The 19,777-nt window shown below is 38.0% G+C and overlaps 1 protein-coding gene across 3 annotated transcripts in view; it reads right to left on the bottom strand.

The window, feature by feature from the left end:
* Positions 1-19,777, bottom strand: part of espn (espin) — a 58,470-nt gene that overhangs the window by 16,574 nt on the left and 22,119 nt on the right. For 2 of the 3 annotated variants that reach the window (XM_088332119.1, XM_088332118.1), the window contains exons 8-12: positions 16,718-16,879; positions 10,718-10,964; positions 8,349-8,402; positions 5,220-5,365; positions 3,817-4,194 (exon numbers count right to left, since the gene is read on the bottom strand). In XM_088332119.1, coding sequence (XP_088188245.1) covers positions 3,817-4,194; positions 5,220-5,365; positions 8,349-8,402; positions 10,718-10,964; positions 16,718-16,879 — 987 coding nt within the window. The remainder of the gene's footprint in view (positions 1-3,816; positions 4,195-5,219; positions 5,366-8,348; positions 8,403-10,717; positions 10,965-16,717; positions 16,880-19,777) is intronic. The other variant, XM_088332121.1, reaches the window with a different exon arrangement.

The raw sequence follows: 19,777 nt of genomic DNA, 5'->3' as shown, positions 1-19,777 counted from the left end.
TCGGGCCGGGTCGGGCCTGAAATGTCAGTCATACGGTCGGGTCGGGTTCGGTCCTGCTTTTTTTTTTTTTTTTTTTTTTTTTTTAAATTAATTAATAATTATAAATATATGTTCATTAAAAATATATACTTAAACTATGTATGGATACTAGACCAAGGAATACTTGTTATAAAATAAATAATTTGGATAAAACGGAGAAGGAGCTGTAATTGCTTTTAACGGAGCCAGAGCATGCTCTGTGCACGTGACGTGACGTGAATGCTGTCCTCTTAATAATCTTCCCCTCTGCAAATTCGCGTGATTTTGGCCTGGTATCCCCGATATGGAGTCGGACCAACAAGAAGTTAAGGATAAACTCAAGAGAGGAGAACTGACGAGGAAAACGCACTCTGGTAAGAGTTTTAATAAGCGTTTTATATAGAATACGATCGCTTTTGTCGGAAGTGTACATTGACGTTGGTGACATTTTCATCCGCGTTAAAAAACGCAATTTGCAGAATAAAATCACGCTTTATTGTTTAAATAAACGCGTTATATAGACTAGGATCTCCCAATTATTATAATTAGCTCGCTTTATTGTTTTAATAAGCGTTTTATATAGAATACGATCAGGGGGGGGGGGGGGGGGGGGGTTTGCATAGGAGTCGGAAAAGGACACAACACGTCAACACCCCCTCAATGATAGTGCCGCGCTAAAATCTTAAGGACGTACTACTACTGCTGCTGTGGATTATGGCCCAATGAAGTCGTCAAAATGACGGACGCCCTTAAATGTTTTCGCTACCTCAAAAAATGATGTAAATGTTTATACAGTTTTATTTAACTTAGGCCTAGATGTTGTAACAAAAGGCAGAGTTTAATTTGTTATCATAAATCACCCCTCCTTATAAATAAAATATGTAATTTCGGGCCCCCTCGGGCCGGGCCAGCAAATCCAGTTAATTAGTCGGGCTCGGTCCGGGTCGGGTTTAATACCCCTCGGGCCTGCGTCGGGCTCGGGTGCTTTTTTTGGGCCCGATCTTACCTCTACTAGGGATGCAACCAATTTTCTGCACCAAAACATATCCTGCCAAATATGAGCAAAAGTGCATTTTTGTCTTGAAGAGTGAATCAAGACGTTTGAAGCTGACAAGGGTATGTTTGTGTAAGAGGCAGTTGCCTAATTTTCATTCAGTCCATCAAACGAAGGAAATGGAAAAACAAGAATTCTTCCAAGTAAGACACTTTATCTGAAGTTTGTGCATCCCTCTGCTAGCATGTTTTGTTAAGCCGCTAGCTGGACTTTGGCTAATATTTACAGAGCTAACTTACTAGAGTTGGGCAGTTTTAATCCAGAAACATGTACTTTGTGTGTGACAGTCAGTTTGTAAGTTCCCCGAGCTGATTAGCAGGTGCTAACCTATGTGAGGTGATAGTTTAATTTTCTACAATTATAATAGTTTTTACTTAGTGAATATGTGAGTGTGACCCATTTTTTTGCATGAGGCTTGGCCGACTGGCTCACCATCAGTTACCCCCTCCTGTTTTCTTGTCACCATTGACTATCCTGTCCATTAAAAGCTAAAATGCCCCTAAAAGAGAGACTGTTCACTGTCAGTTACAGTTTTATCATAACTTCACTCAAAATAAACTTAACTTGCTTGCATTATCTGAATTTTAAATGCTTCAGCAGTTTTACTTGTTCTGTATCACTTTTCTGGTCTGACAAGGTCTCTTTTCCTTTGTGATACCTAATAGCTTTTGAATGTACAGTACAATAATTCAATAAAAGTACTTTAAATCAGCATCTTGTATCATGTTATCATTTCAAACACTACATTGTAAAATAATAGTTTTAATTGGGGATATAATTTTATATTTTTTTTGGTGGTTGGGTTTTTGAAAAAAAATTTCATTTTTGGTTTAAGACCAAAATTTTCCTTTCAGTGTACACTCTTACTAAAAACACAAAAAACATTCTATTCTAGAGCAGCCATTACATAAACTGTTGTTCTTATAATGAAACACTACAGTATGCCTGCAACAAATATAATATATATATATATATATATATATATATATATATATATATATATATATATATATATATATATATATATATATATATATATATATATATATATATATATATATACACGTATATACATATATATATATATATATATACATATATATTTATAAAGGGTAACAACTAGCAATGAATCAGTCGGTTTTTTGGTGGAATAATCAATTAATCAAATATCTTAATGACATTTTTAGATTCCTCCTCTTTATTCAAATATTGACGTTTTGGATGGATGAAAAAAAGTGGACTAAACAATTGTATATTCTATAATATAAACAAGACAAAAGTCTAAATTTTAGTCAATTAACTTGACAATAAGGGAGCATTCATACAAATGTATGCCACCCACCTGCAAATATGTCAGATACTATTTATTTTTCTACAACCTTATACAAAGATCATATAATATTTGGAATTATCATACAAAACAAAATCGAAAGAGCGATGGGTTTCATTTATGTGTAGCAAGTTTTTTATAAATCCACACAAAAATATCAAAAATGTAAACCCACTTTTCCAAATTTTGTCAGCAATTTTTATTTTGTTACATCTTTGAATATGACAAACATTTCCAATATGAAAATGATATATAATATGATCAAGAATTGACACCTGATGTAGATTTAAAAACGTGATTACTACTATTTTTATTTTTTCTTTATTTATTTTATTTACTTTTTTTCAGATTCTTTTTTCTCTGTACCTCTCTTTAGCTCTTTCTGTTCCCTTGAAAACATATATATATATATATATATATATATATATATATATATATATATATATATAAATGTATATACTGTATATATATGTATATACCGTATATATAAAATTTCAGTTTTGGGGAGGGGGAAATATATACAGGGTGTTTCCATAAAATAGATGCTTTGAGATGTAAATATCACAAAAAGTACATGAGCAAAGAAAACATATTAAAAAAGTATGAATGTTGAAAATCATCACATATATTCTTCCAAAAGAATGTGGATTATGTGAAAGATTTTACACAATGTCGAGTTGGTAATCCAGCTCCTGCCAAACATGCTGAAGCATATCTTTGGTAATAGCCTCCAGCGGATTGATATATATTTTCTTTTTATACACTAATTATCTGCTTGTGCGTTAGTATAGGGAAATACATACAGTATATTTATGATGATAATTAATGATTCATTTGTTATACTTAAAGTAGAAGGTTATTATACCAGCTCAGTAGCCTAGATGGTAAGGCGCCCGCTTTGAGACTGGGAGGTCGGTGGTTCGCGCCGCGGCCGAGTCATTCCTAAGACTTAAAAAGTGGTCGGCGGCGCCCTCTGTTGGCTGCGGCTGCATCGGCTCGCTACAACGGGTCAGGTGCAATCGACATTTCGTTCTGTGTACATTGTTACACAGAATGACAATACAAGGAAATTATTATTATTATTATTATTATATATATTAATACAGTTAGGTCGACTCAATGATTAGTTAATTTTCACGATACACACATTTTTCGCATGGCTTATTCTAACAAGAAGCAGATAAATCAGGATTATTGACAATGACATGGAGTAGAGCAAAGGTAGGTAAAGCAGGTTGACATTGTCATGCATGAATCAAAAAGGGACAGTCACAAAAAGCCACTTCAAAAGCAAGCTACTTCCCATCTGGGGTGATCGCTATTGTCAAGATGCAACTCTCACTATCAAATTGTATGTAGTACTACAAACGAGGTTGCAAAAAAGCAAACAAAAGGCAACAACCTTCCTGCCTACCTTTCGTCTATGCTCTTCCTCCTCTTGAACTTTGACTTGAAGCTTCCGCACCATCACTTGTCTCTTCCATTCCGGGATTGCTTTTCCCTGCTCGTCATGCGTGGGTACCAGTGCCTCCACATCGGCAAGGCTGGATTTTCTTCCGGACAGGCTTGCAGTTGTGCCGGCAGCAGCACTGCCATTGATTACAGGATTGGAGTGCAGTTGCTCGAAGCTTGTGGACGCTGACATGGTCCTGATGGTTCCTGACCCAGGAGGAATGAGAGGGGGACTTGGCGATGTGGTTGGAGAGGTGACCGTTTTATTGGTCGTAATTGAGGACGATGTCTTGGGTGGTGGGCTACAAGAGCGAGTCTCTGGGGGGGATGTGTTGTTTCCCTAGAGAAAAACAAAAGCCCGATTGATTTCAAATGGTTATCATGTTGGTCTATTATGCCTGTTTCATGAACTAAATTAATTGGCTAACACTACTATATATCATATTAGATTATTTTACAACAAACAATGAGATGGTTTTGATTCTTTCAAACCAAAAAACTCCAAAGATTGATGGGTTTGAACATCAATCACACCACATGAACAATCTTTAGACTTTTCAATCAGTGACAAAGTACAAAAGCAAATGAGGCTTCATACATCGTGATTTTAGATCAAGATTTAGTAGTCTAATGAGCAAAGCGATTTAGACTGTGTTCCAAATTTCCTGCGTCTTGTCATCATAGCAGCACCTGACATGAAAATGTTTGATGTGTTTGCTTCATCTAAATCAGGGATGTCAAACTCAGTTTGGCTCTGGTGCCAGACTTTCAGACTTTCTGTTCCGAGGCAGGCTGGATAAGTAAAAGAATGTCAACTCTACATTTTTAGCTTTGTTTTCCATTTTTATGCTTTATCTTCAAGTCTGCATTAGTAACCAACCCTACTTTTAGTTATCATGAACAGGGATCTTTCTTAGACACAACACATTTATTGGATAACAACGGGGAAATGGATGAGTGAATGTAGTTTTCCACCTGAACCTACGCACCACACTATACAAACTCAACATTGCCCTCTAGACTCACTTCTTTTTTGACATATTCAGACATTTATGGTGGGCCGGATTAAATCATCCGAAGGGCCGAATCCGGCCAGCTGGCGGAATTTTTGACATGGCTGATCTAAATGCTTAATGGAAAAAAGGTTTTAAATACCTTCTTTCTATACAGTTAGGTTTTCTGTTCCTGACTTAATTACCGCCAGTCTACTTAAATGCAAACTGGAAGATTCGTGTCTATTGCATTCTGTGTTGACAATGTTGTGATGGTTTATACAGTATTGTAATAATTATAGCATTCTATATGCTCCTCAAATTTCAGGGGAAGGGACAAAGTTTAAAGAAATTGTGGATACTGCGCACTTACATTGCTGCCCGGAAGTCCACAGTTGGAAAAGACAGTGGTGTAGCCTTTACTCTGAGGAGTTGGTTTCAGGCTCTTTCCGGCTTTGATTTCTGCCAGCAATTCTGAATTATCACCAGTTGGGGACATCATGTTGAAAGATTTTGTGCCTGAAAATAATAATAGTACAGATTAGAAATGAAGGTGGGATACAAGAACTGCGGCAAGATATGATGGATCCTTTTGAGGTAAAGGGAAGTATTGCTTAACTTCAGTGGATCATCTAATCAGGTAAGTTTCATTGACATGTTACATACTCATTGGACAGACATACAAGTGAATAACAGTTCCAGTAGATTTTAGTTGAGATGGTCAGGCTTTATTATCATTATGAAAGTTGAGATATTACCACCATCGGTCTTAGGCGGTCTAGTAGGTTACCCCAGATGTGAAAAATGCTGTAGCAAAGTTAACTCAGCACTTATGGTTTTGTTGACCGAGCATTTTTTTTTCAGCAAAAAAGGAGCAAAGGATGACTGAACAGGTCCTTCTCAACTCCAGTCTCCAGTTTTCTTTTGTTTATTTGTTGAGTTCTTTGGATATTGACGTTCATATTTTCCAAACGATAGACAATATATGTAGTTGACAAGATATTTGGCCTGTTCGTACCCCCATTTCAGGATGTTAGGCTCCCTCTAGACTTTTAGTCTTACTCTTTGGGTTTTCTATTCTTATGTGCTAGTGACCCAGCCAAAAAAGGATATGCCACCTAAAAATAGTTTTGCGTCTTTAATGGCACACAGTCATTCTAGTTAAAACTGTGCTAACAAACTGGCTATTCATCAGGTGAAAAAGAGAAACAATTGTTTTCAATGAAAAGCTTCAATTTTCTGTATTGTATTACCAAAGGCTAATGTACAGCTGCTGAACTCTCAGTTTGAGAGCGGATTGTTGTAAAATGTACGTATTCAGCTTTCAGTCCATAATCTTCTTACAGTGAATAATGAATCAACTCTAGGCATACTTTCAGCTGTGACCTGTTACGCCATTTACCCCCCCCACAAAAAAAAAAAAAACCTTTCATTTTTTACAACTAAAATGTCTTTAAAACCTCTAGCAACTTTTACGTTGGACCACTTTATAGCTATAGTACATTTGAGATATATCAATATCATAAATGGCAAATGAGTAATTTTATACACGTGACATCCAGCAATTGGTTCTTACGTCAAAATGATCACATTATAATCAAGACAATAACTAAAAGTATGGTTTCCCCTAAAACGTTCACCAATGAAACAACCTTTCCCTTTTAGCATGACATTATTAGTCCAAAACAAAATATCCAGATGGACATCTCACCTTAATTAATGAAAAACCTCAAAACAGTGAAACGTCCTCTGTCATATCTAATTGCCGGGTAAAAGTGAAATAAATTGTCCTTCAGTAAAAGGGTTCCTGTTGAGGACACTGCAATGGTCTAACTGGACCAAACAAGCCAAGCACCCTGACTGTATGTAACTCCTCCTCATGCTCCCTCGCTCCGCTGCACTCTCGCTCAGGAAGGAGAATGCGGCGTCCTGTTAAAGCCCCATCATTGCAGTCGGCGGAAACTCTAAAGGAATCACGAGTAACTGAAAGTGACAGCGAGCCATTGGCAAGCCGGCAAGGAATTATCACACATACGCTCGCACGCACATACTCACTTACAGCTTGTTTGTCAAAATCATTGGAACCAAGTTGGTACACAATAACGCCATTTTCACCACTCGCCACATGCATACCATTTGCCTTGTTTCCTAAACCAAAGTTAACCTTATTGTTCTGGATAATGTACAGCAACCGTCCCTAAACTACAGCCCGCGGGCCGGACATGGCCCGCCACCACGTTTGGTCCTGCCGGCTGAACAATACCAGAGAGCGTTTTAATGCACATTTTACTTAACAATAGTCTGAGTGTGCATTTATGGTTGCAATGGGACTCAAAACCAGGTCGCCCCGGTGAGAGTGACTGAACTTTAACCCCTGGACTACCAGTGATGTAGATCTTGGCATCCCGGACAGAGGACTGGAGGATGCTGCTTGGGAGGGTGGGAAGAAATCCCACTTGAGAAGACAGAGCTATGCCCCTGCACAATAGTATTGCCCTTCACAATTGGTCAACTGCTGATAAAAGTGTTGATAAAAATTGTTCAAACCTCATATTGTTAGAATATGATATAAGGAAATTGTGAATGTATTTAATTGCTGTTAAAAGTGTCGATAAAACCTTATATTGTTGTAATAAGATATAATGAAGTTGTTAATGTGTTTAATTGCTGTTAAAAATGTTGACAAAAATTGTTCAAATGTCATATTGTTAGAAAATGATATAATGAAATTGTGAATATGCTTAATTGCTGTTAAAAGTGTCGAGAAAAATTGTTCAAACCTCACATTGTTTATTTGCTATTAAAAATGTCAATAAAATGGTTCAACCCCCCCCCAAAAAAAACTGTGATGTAGATGAAATGTGAAAAGGAATTGGGTTTTATATCTTTATCACAGTATCTTGTGTCAGGGTACAAGAGACGGATGCAAATTTATTTTGTGCATTTCACATTTTAAAATGACAATAGAATTTTTACTGACAATGCTTAGCATAGATCAGGAGAATAGAATAGATTTTTAGTGTCAATGTAACATGTAAAACGTACAGCGAAATTAACATTTGTCTCTGATACGTGACTAAAATTAGTGTGATAATGAGATAAAATCTACTGCCTTTTCACCAGCAATCTATAACATGGGTGGTCCATTGCCCTGACAACTAAGTTGAACGAGTGCACGGCACAACAGACAGTTAATGTTCTATGGACTTTTTTTCAGTGAAAAACCTACAGTGTTCTGGGTTATTATTTATTTGATGAATAGTGTTATCATTTTCAGATTTTTGTTCGGTAAATAATCCAGAAGGGTTATTTGATATTTCTTTTTTTTAGTGCAAAAAAACTATGACATGTTATTAACAATAGTAGCATTGTTATTAATCATAAACATGCATACACACACAACTAATCATGGGCAGATGATTGGGCTTCTGCCTAATTCTATTGTATCTATCTATTTGGTATTGGGTTGTGGGTAGCTCATTGTTATGTGATCTCTACTTACTCTTCATTTGTCTTAGTGCCCCTCCCTCTGCTGATGGGGCAGAGAGACCCCCACCTTGAAAAAGCAGCAGTGAGTAAAAGAACATAGATCGGGTCAAAAAAAAAGTCAACATGAGCAGACAGAGAAAGGTGAGAATGAGTGTTGAAAAAAATGTCCTTTTCATGACTGCACGAATTAGAAAACAATTGTAATAAAGGAAGCTTTACTCATGGGGAGATAAAAAAGCAATGAAAATAAAAAGGCCCATTGCCATTCAAAAGAGGAAAACACAAAATCCAATTGCAGCACTTTTTTGTATAGAGCACATGTGTAAAAACCATGGCCTGGAGGCCAAATGTGGCCAGCCACATTGTTTTATGTGGCCCGCAAGAGCTTAGAATGTCTTAACCTCTTGAAATAAGCAGGTCAAGAGTCCTTTGACCCATAACTACATTTCCCATGATCCCTGTCGACTACACTATTTGCAGAGTGGCTCAGCAACACTCAACGGCTGTATTTCCATATCCAGATCACAAAATCACTGAGTGGGGTTAAAAAATATCCTAAAAATGAAGATTTTGTTATACAGTGAATCCTGTACTTGAGAAATTAATCTGTTGCCGGATCGTGCTTGTATCTCGAGCAAATTTTGCCGACACGAATGAACTGAAAACCAATTAACTTGTACCTGACTTCCCCAAAGCATTCAAGGTAACCCTAAATAGCTATAAAACAAATCTTCCTGGTCACTAAAACATATTCGAATTGTATTTGAACATAAAAATAAGTAATAAGAAAAATAAGATGATAATAAAATAACTTTAAAGCTTCGGTCTCCAGTGGAAACAGGTGGAAATTCTCGTAGCTTGGATTTTTCTCTAATGTGGGGAAAGAATTGCTCAAAAGACATCTTGTAACTCGAATATCTCTGCTAAAGTAGTTTGTATGTAGAGGTATCTCTGCATTTATTTTTAACTCACTAAATGTGTCTGTTACTTTATACGAGGTAGTAGTTAAATTAGTTTTACCCACCATTGACGTTAAGGTAGATTTAGAAGTTACATCAGGCCCTTTGAGGAGAGTCATAAAACTGCTATGCTCTTCAGTGAAAATGAGTTTGACCCCCCTGCATTTGAGTATTACGAAATGTATTGCTATTTATACATTTACAAAGCTCTGTGCTCTGTGGGAATCTTTTTAAATATACTTTTGAACCTAAATTCTATCAATTCTTGTTTTTGGGAAATAATTACTGGTACTGTCAGCAGCATCTGAAATAGTAAAGCACTTAAGGAAATGGCTGAACACAAAACCGGTTTGCAGGGTAACGGAAGCTCTGCATCATGAATTTAAGATGAATTATTCAGGATTGAAGTGTTTGGTTCGAATCAAGTCTGCTTTGAGAGGGTTTGCGTTGCCTTAAACATGCTTTCTAGAGGAATTATGCAGCATATACTCTACCGTTCAAAAGTTAGGGGTTACCTGTGCAATTTAGTATTTTCTACGAAAAAGTCCACATTTATTTAGCAAATGAGTTGTCCAATGTCTGTTATTTTGCCCGGACTCAGATGTGTCCTTTTCTTTGCCTCTCTGCCATGAAGGCTAGCATCTCAGAGTCGTCTCTTCACCGTCGCGTTTTGCAGGTACTATTTAATGAGGCTACTAGTTAAAGATGTCTATTTTTCAAACTACAAACTATAATGTACTTGTCCTTTAGCTTGGTTGCGGCTTCCAATTCTCCTTCTAGTCTGGTTGGGAGAATGTTTTTTATTGATCTTTGAAGGGAGTACTACACACTATTGCAGGAGATCTTCAGTTTCTCTGCAATTTGTTACATAGAATAGCCCTCGTTTCTTAGAACAAGAATAGACTAGAATTTCAGGTGAAAGGATTATTTTTCTGGCCATTCTGAAAGTTAAATCATACCAACAACTGCCAGATATTTGACTAGCTCAAAGAATGTCCGTTTTAAAGCTCCTCTAACAAGCTAAACTGTTTTCAGCTGCACTAATATAATTGCAAAAGGGTTTTCTAATCATCCATTAGCCTTCTAATGATATCAGGTAACTCAATTCGCAAACAACACTGGAATACTGGTTGCTGAAAATGGGGCCTCGATACACATATGTATTTATTGCATTAAAAACAAACATTGCAGCTAAAATTGTCATTTACCAGGTTCATAATTCGGGGTGTTTTTCTGATTAGCTTGATGTTATCTTGATTGAAAAAAACAAGGAAAATTTTAAGCGACCCCAAACTTTTAAACGGTGGTGTATAAGTACTTACATTTATCTACAAGAAACCGACTGTAAAATTGTGTTTTCAAAATTACCCCTCCAACCTCTTTAATATTGGAGTGGGCTATTTGTGGGCAAAGCAAAACCTACTTCCAGATGAGGCGGATGTTCGTCGCTGTTTGTTGGAGTTGTTTGCTGAATTATTCTGATTTGTGGGTGTGTCTGATGGCAGTGGCGGAGGCGTTGGGGGTGTTGGCGTTGGGTTACTCAGAGGGGGGAGAGGAGGAGGAGGTGGAGGAGGTGGCGGTGGGGTTGGTGCCGGGACGAATTCCTCTGTTGTGCCGCTTTCTGATGTAGGGGCGGAGCTATCGGCGGGCTCCTCCAATAAAACAGAACCCTGGGCAATGAATTGTAAAATCCTTATTAGTGATATACTGTAAAATTATACACACCAGACTTCAAACAATTGCAAGTCATTTTAAGAATGAAATATTAAACAACAGCGACCCAATGAAAAAGGTGCTGTATCTGAGTCAGATCAGGAGGCTTCTACTGGAAGTGGTAACCATGGAATCTGTTTCATGTCAAGAAGCAAAACCCTACCCAAAACAAACGCCTGGAAAGGAATGGGCATCACCAGGCTGTACTTGCCCAAGATTTGCCAAAGACACACTTGGTTATTGGATCCGTGAATCCAGAACTATACTAGGGCTTTGTCAAAAAAGGAATGATTAAATACTACCATCAATAGGGTTTACAATAATCCCTTGCCGTACCGCGGTTTACTTATCTCCATTTTGCTACTTTGTGGATTTTCAGCTTGCATCCTGATCTGCATTCTGACTGGCTAAACAGTCGCCCGCGTTACGTTGTTAGTTGTAAACGTACAAATAACAGCTTGGCGAACCTACATTAAGTATGCGCAAAACAGTTTCAATGACAAGTTTCTCTAAAAGCCAAACGTGTCAACCTAACGCTTCTAAACCAGGGGTAGCGAACATGTGGCTCTGGAGCCGCATGCGGCTCTCGGCCAATAAGAATGCAGCTCTTTGCCTCATCATATTTTCTATATACTGTGGCTATTTGCCTTGTTTAATGTTTACTTTTTGTGTTTATTAAGAGTGGACACTTTCCTCGAAATCAACACAAAAACAATACTTGTTGTATTGTAAGGAGAGGAGTGTGTTATGGGAAATAAAATGTTTTTAATTGTGTGTGTTTGTGTGTGTCTGTGTCATGGCAGGTCAGTGCACGGTGTGGCTCTTTAACTCTCACAGTTAAGAACTTCGGCTCTTTGTGTCAAACTTGTTCACCACCCCTGCTCTAAACGGATGAAAGCACTAGCCACCAGAAGAAGATGCTTTCTATTGCCAACAAAGTTAGGCTTTGCAACCCCAGTAAACTTGCTCTCTTTGGCGTGTGTTTGATAATGGAAAAAATATATGGCTTCTGTAGGAACAAACAGGACACATTTTTTTACATTTTCCAATGACTATAGATAGAAACAGCATGTGTTTTCATCTTCTGGCTGCCTCCTCTTTGTTGAGTCTGTGATAGGCTGGTTTATGCTTTCAGTCAAACAGCGAAGGTGGGCGGGCGTACAAGTCAATGTGTCAAGTCAAGTTTACCAGATGCTAACGTGCAGCTAGCCAGCCGCTCTCTTCGTTGCTTTCCAATTGAATTGTAATATTGTATAATGACAATAAAGACTGTGTTCCGTATTTGTATTTGTAGATCTAGCGTTGTTATTTTATTACAGTTGTATACTCTCAGTCCGTAAGGTTGTCATCTTGGGGTGAGTTTGAATGAATGTGCAACGCTATTTCGTGTGTTTTCCTTTTTCTATGGAGTTTCTGGTCCCCATTCATTGCGATAACCAAGGGCTGACTTGATACAGTACATTACTATGAATGGCCTTGCTATTACAAGTGTGCTGTAAAAATAACTAGGAAAAAGACAGACAAAGAGTAATGATAGGCCCAGAAATAAAATACATTTTCATGATGACCCATTTATCGTCTGCATTTCATGTCATGAACTGTCCTTGTTGGTGTGCATAGGCATCCCTGCTAAAACACATGCTCGAGTGATCGGACATCAATTTCTGGCACAGACTAGTTATCGTGACAGATGTGAGCATTTCTGTTAAAAGTCTCCTCCCTCTTCTGTATTTAATCAACTCAAACAGGCACAATAACATGGCTAATACAAACCACCCACAAGGGATACCAACAAAGCCTAATATTTGGCCACGGGCCATCTGCTGCTGTAAGTGATAGTGCTTAACCCCCACGCCCACTGCACCCTCTTCACATCACATATAACACGCGTCTGACACGCTTTGAAAGCGTGCAATAACCCTGCTGGGGGGGAGTTAATGGACCGTGACAAAGAATCAGCCCCACCCTTTTATTCTTCAGGCGCGTGCCCATCACTGGACCCTTCCCCCATTTTTTGTACTATTCGGGACACCCTAGGGAGTATGAAGGGGAGTAGTGTCCAGATGAGGCCTGGTGGCACGTGCCGCTGATTAGCCGACCCATCTGCCCGAGAACCTCAGGGACCTAAAGGGGCCCCTCTGCTGTAATTGGCTCAGTGGGGATTATCCTCTATATCAGACAAGCACCCCCCACTCCTGATTCCCGTGAGATTATTGTAATACATCCCCAGAGACGGATGATTGTGTTTGACAGACCCTGTTCCTCTGAGTGCTGGTATGTGGCACCAAATCAACTCCTAGGAGTATGCAACTAAAGCAATATTTTATTTGTTTGAGTTTGTGATTTTGTCTTCCTATTCCTCATTCCGAGTGAAATTTCTATCGATTGTCATTACTTGAGAATAGGGGGGATCTTAAGTTCGAACCTGAACCGACCCGAACTACGGCCTAGGTCGGGCCTCAGATCTCAATCATTATGTTAAGGTTGGGCAGGGCTTGTCTCACACTGCCTTTTTTTCAATTATTATCCACCTGTCATTGTTCTTCTTTGTCTCTCTGGCTCTCTCTTCTCTCTTCTTGTAAAGTGTCGTGCTAGATTCTTAAGGATGTAGTGCTGCTGTGGTTTATGGCTCAATTTTAATCCAGTCAAAAAGGATGGACATCTTTTATATTTTCCTGCCAACTCTTAAAAAAACGTCAATGATGGAAAATTGACACTTCATGTAACTTCTGCAGACACTGAAGTAAAAAATAATGTAAATGGTTTTTCAGTCTTGTTTAACTTAGACCTTGTTAAAAAAGACCAGCTAAAAATGTATTATCAAAAATCACCCCTCCTCCTCCTGAATCCTTACAAACAAAATATAAAATGTGGAGTTCTTCAGTTAATTGGTTGGGCTCGGCTTTAATAACCTAGGTCGGATCGAGCTGAACTTTTTAGGCTTGATCAAGCTCTTCTTGATTCTACTCTATTCAAAGTTTTGTGACTCTATATCTACAAAATAAGGTTTGAACATTTTAAATGAAAGATAAAATCGTCTGTTATTGAATGCTAAAAGCAATATTGTTTAAATATCGTACAGCAAAATTGCTGTTGTTAGAGTGAAGTGAATCATGTACGTGCGGCAGTCAAAACGTAATACAGTGTTGGAGCAACACCAGTTTAGTGTTTGAACAAAGTAAGATTCTAAAACTGATTAATAACACTAACGGGTGAGGAGTCTGAGGACACACGAACACACTTATAACACAAGTTATAATAAAACACTGGTGATTTTGCTGATTGAAATAATTTAACATTCTTATTTCAGAATAATGTTATTTAAAATGTATTTCGGTGTTTTTTTTAAATAATAAACCATTGAACATTTTGCTAATTGAAATGTCATTATATTCTAAATTAGAACAAAGCAATTTAAAATATATTTTTGGGGCTTTTTGTGTGATAAACTGCTGGGAATATTGCTGATTGAAATACATGTATATTCTTAATGAGGAATTTACAATTTTAAAGACACATTTGCTCATTTTTTTAATGATAAAACACTGACAATTTTGGTGATTGAAAACATTTATATTCTTGATTAGGACCTAACAATTTAAAAATATAATTAGATTTTTTTTTTACAAACAATAAACTAGGGACAATTTTGCTGATTCATATTATTTTGTATTCTGAATTGGGACTAACTGTTTTTAAAAATACATTTTAGTTTTTTTTCAATAATAATCCATTGGCAATTTTGCTGATTGAAATAACTTCATATTCTTAATTAGGATTAAACAATTTTGAAAATACATTTTGTTCTCTTTTTCAATAATAAACCTTCGGCGATGTTACTGATTGAAATAACTATATTTTTAATGATAAAATTCAGATTTTGTACATTTTTATTTTTTTAATGAAGCTTGAGAAGCAAACTGAAAGCTGCCCCTTGTAATGCAAGCAACCACATAAGATCTAAATATTTGTCAGTACTATTGTCCTTTTTTAAGCCACGATGAATTTGGGCTAAGCCCTTGATGGGCCGATTGTCCACGTGCTTCCTGTTGTCGCTTGTCAGATAGTTTAAACAGCAAGGTGGATACTCAAAAGGGGATGGAAATAAGGGGGAAGTTTACATTGTGTGGCAAACAAATAGCTCTAAAGGGCAGATGATTATGTAAACAGAAGGCACAGGTAAGCAAATATTGTAACATTGTTTGCGTTTGCTTCTTTAACACAAATGAATTGATTAAATAGAGGTCCTTTTTAATCCTTTCTTGCGAATCTTTATAAAACCTCTTTCTCAAATTGTGCATGAATGCTGAGATACTATGATGAAATTCCATGCAGTAAAAAGTCTGCATTTATATAGCGCTTTTCTATTCAATGAAGACTTCCCAAAGCGCTTTACAATGTGCTTCACACTTACCCATTCATACACACTCACACAAACACTCACACACCAATAGCGGCAGTGCAGCCATGCAAGGCGCCAACCTGCTTATTGGGAGCATTAGGGATTCAGTGTCTTGCCAAGGACACTTCGACACGGAGGAGCCGGGAATCGAAACTGCGATCTCTTGATCCCAAGACGAGCGCTCTACCTCCTGCGCTAATAATAATTTTTAATGTACAGTATATAACAGGGGGGGGGGCACTATGGCCCGGCTCGTCTAGCGTTTCCATTTGTCCAAACGAAAATGATAAAAATATATAGAATATGGTATTAAATTGTAAAAAAAAAGTACTACTGATGACAATGTCATTGATTTTGTGCCATTTTGGCCCCAGTGTCTTCAGCATTCTAATAGATGGCTATTTTTTTTTCTTCACTTCTATTTTCCTCCTGTATTTATTTTATTTATCAAGATGGCCCGGCAATGCCGGGTCCTATAGAAGTTTGGATTTGGCTGCTTGGAGTGGTTGGTGGTCGGGAGCTGCCTACGTTATATTTTTCCCTCATGTATTAGAGGTTTGATCCAGCCCGACCCAACCCAGGCCCCCAGGTATTGAAGCCCCAAACAGCCCGAGCCTTACCAATTTACTCTATTTTCAAGAAAGAGCCATATTTTATTTGTGAGGACTCTGGAGGAGAAGAGCTTATTTATGATGAAAAAACTAAAGCCTGTTTTTTGTAATGAAGTTGAAAAAGACTTTATGAACAGTTACATATTATATGTGTCTTGTGTCTGAAGAAGTGACATGAACTGATACATTTCCAGCATTGACGGATTTTTTTTAAATGTTGACGGGAAATTTCAAGGCTGTCCGTCACTTTGACAGGTTAAAAACTAGGCCATAGATCACAGAAACAGTCCTTAAGAATCTAGTGCAGCACTTTAGAAGAGAGAGGGGAAGAAAAAGAAGAACAGTGAAAGGTGGATATTAGACAGGAGGAAGTTCTTTGAATTGACACTGTGAGATATTAGCACAGTATGTGTTCTGATGAGGCGAGTTCCGTTTTTTTTTTTTTTTTTGCGAATCACGGTCTCTCGAGGCCAAAATGAGTTGGATTGGGCCCAGACTTGGACTTGGCCTTAAGATGTTACCTCTATCTTGTTTGGATTCAAGAATGTATCAGTCAAAAAATAAAAAAATATTGATATATCAATTTTTTTCTTTCGACCATTTTGCCAAACCCGATGCAGCTTGCGACCCAAATAGTTTGCCCACCCCTGGTATATAATGTAAAACATGCAGTCAAATGCCGAATGTGAGCATTTACCTCCTCCTTGGGTGCCATGACTATGCTCCCACGGAGCTCGGCGTTGTCGCTCCCCAGGGTCTTATAGTAGTCCCCAGTACTTGGCTGCTTATTGAAGCTCCTTGACTTTCTGTTGGAGTCAACACGTCGTAACTTATCGTGGTTTTCTCCCACTGTCAGCAGCTAAAATTTAAAATAAATACAAAACAAGAGGGAAAGACGTAAAGGGAAAGAGAATTTAGACAATTGCCAAGAAATTATTTAATGTAACCACCCGATATTAGTTTCAGTGAAACGTTTTGGACACCGCAAGACCGCCTAATGGCTTTTCTTTCCCGGATTAGCACTCGTCGATGCACAGAGCAGCTTTATTTTAATAACTGAACAAGGCTCGCATTGAGCTTCAGAGCCCCGTTGGCATTTGTGTTTCATTCTAGACTCACACAACATCGCCAGCGTGAGAGGTTATGAACGGCTTGACCTTAGATCAAGGGTTGGTATGGCTCGTGGGCCGTGAAGGTATGGCTCGTGGGCCGGGTTCGGCTCTTTTCAGAGTACATATGACCCGGAAATAAAATTCACTTATTAATGCATCCAGACCGGACTGCAACACTGTGTTTTTAACCATAGGCAGCAGGGTCGCTCTAGGCAGGGGTGGCGAACACGCGACTCTAGAGCCGCATGCGGCTCTTGGCCAATAAGAATGCGGCTCTTTGCCTCATCATATTTTCTATATACTGTGGCTCTTTGCTTTGTTTCATGTTTATTTTTCCCGCCCCTTAAAACACACTTGAATCCATCGGAGTTAATAACAAATAATAAATAATATTTTGAAATTAATTTGGCAGATTTGTTGTTTTCATGCTGGTCTGGAAACATAACTGACTGCCAATCATCTGCGTAGGTTACGTCCAATGCCGGTCAGTGCATGGTGTGGCTCTTTGACTCGCACGGTTGATAATTTTGGCTCTTTGTGTCAAACTTGTTCGCCACCCCTGCTCTAGAGCTTTTCTACATTTAAGGCCGGTAACATGCAACGTCATTAAGATTTTTTTCAATGTCTCTCAGCCAATCAGATGCATCAGTATACACATGAGAGTGTGCGGATTTTTTTCGTCGTCTATAATTTGTGCAAAGTATGCAAAGATGACAAATGATCAACGATGTGCATGAAGACTTTCAGATGAATGTTTGTAGATTTTAAATACGTTTAGGATTCGCATCTATAAAATAGGATGAAAGATGAATAATGACCACGGTAAATACTGTATATCTGAATCCTTTGCACTATTTAGTGCAGGGGTCACCAATCTTTTTGAAGGGGAGCTACTTTTAGTTAATGATTGGCGCAAAGGGCTACCTTTGATATACTGTACATTTCTACAATGTTGCTATAATGTTCTTATCAGGTTGTGCTCATTAAAAGTTAAGTCGACAACTATAACATTATGCCAGTTTGATATCAAATTTACTAGAACGACACAAAGATCCATCACTGGTTAGCTATTTTCAGAACCTGGCTATTTAAGTGTTTTTTGGGGGTGCCCACTTTGAGCAACCTTGGAGACTCCTGATTTAGTCACATTTTTATCAAATAACTCCTCCCACCTTGTTGACAAAAAACCTCAACGTTCCTAAAGAACTGTGAAAGGGAGACAAACTTTAACTGGGATATCTGTTGAAATGGGACACAGGCTCTGTCATTTTTGTTATTCCATATATTTTATGAAATCACCAAAAATCACACAGTGAAATAAATTCACTGAAGAATAAGCTTTTATCTCGGCATCGAATAATTCAACCAAATAGGCCACCTACTTAATTTTTGTCTTAAAATACTGGTATATGGTGTGGCTCGTAGTGAAAAATATTGAAATATTTTGCTTTCATGGCTCTTTTAAGTAAAAAGGCTACCATATCCAATTCATGCCATACTGTACACTTGGGAAACACATTCTCAAAACATGCATGTCAGGTTAATTGGCCGGTCCAAATTGTCCCTAGGTGTGAATGAGCGAGTAAGTTGTCTGTCCCTGTGTGCCCTTCGACTGGCTGGCAACCAGTTCAGGGTGTCCCCTGCCCACTGCCCGAAGATAGCTGGGATGGGCTCCAGCACCCCCACGACCCTACTGAGGATAAGCGGTGCAGATAATGGATAGATGGATGGATGCTGTATTTATTCAGTGTTTAAGTTCTTTCTCATTTAACTTACCGATTTTCATTTTCCAAATTGCATAATTTTTACATGATACTATGAATATTTTTAATAAAATTGGGATGCAACTTATTACTGCGTTGAGCGACCGCAGATGCAGAGTGAGGAACACATTTCTCCTGCCAAGGATTCTGATTTGGCGCACACCTCAGCCCCTTAGTGATTAGTAGTTTTAGCAAGCTAACAGCAAGTCGACCCATACAGTATTTTTTTTTTCTGGTTACATGGCCTTTTTTCATACTGGAGGATTACTTCTCTAGTGATGTTTGAATTCAGAAGAAGCAGTGCATAAACTCCATTTATAAGATAAGGTAAGACAATAAAACCTTTTTTTGTATTGCTTTCTTGCTCCGTCAATCAGATGATAAATACGATTTCTGTTAGTTTATTTGTAAATTTGTTGTGCCTAACCAGACACGAACCTCACTGCACATTACTGTTCTACAATGATAATTTGAAGTAATGTTTTGTTACAGATATGGGATCGACATTTATTCTGTTATCTAAATTTGGTTCACCAATTAACTGACACAGTCATCAAATGATCAACTGGATATTACATAAATCATTTATTGTAGCCCTATAACAAACAACTGATCCTCAAAATGAAGACGTGAAAAACATAAACGTTATGAACAACAATGCATCAGATCGAGTTTCTATTTGCGCGCTACGCATCCGCCTCGTTCAAAACACCAGCAAAGACAACAAAAATGTAAGATTAGTATGCAACATAGGCTGCCATTTGGACTGCATAATCCAAGTCAAGTCAAGTCATGTTTATTTGTATAGCCCTTAATCACAAAGAGTCTCAAAGGGCTGCACAGACCACAGATTATTGCAAACTACAGACCATCCCCTGACAG

Source organism: Urocampus carinirostris, chromosome 3 (assembly GCF_059441175.1).
Source record: "Urocampus carinirostris isolate Australia breed hairy pipefish chromosome 3, RoL_Ucar_1.0, whole genome shotgun sequence".
Lineage (NCBI taxonomy): Eukaryota > Metazoa > Chordata > Actinopteri > Syngnathiformes > Syngnathidae > Urocampus > Urocampus carinirostris.
This window is presented reverse-complemented; position numbering and strand designations above follow the sequence as displayed.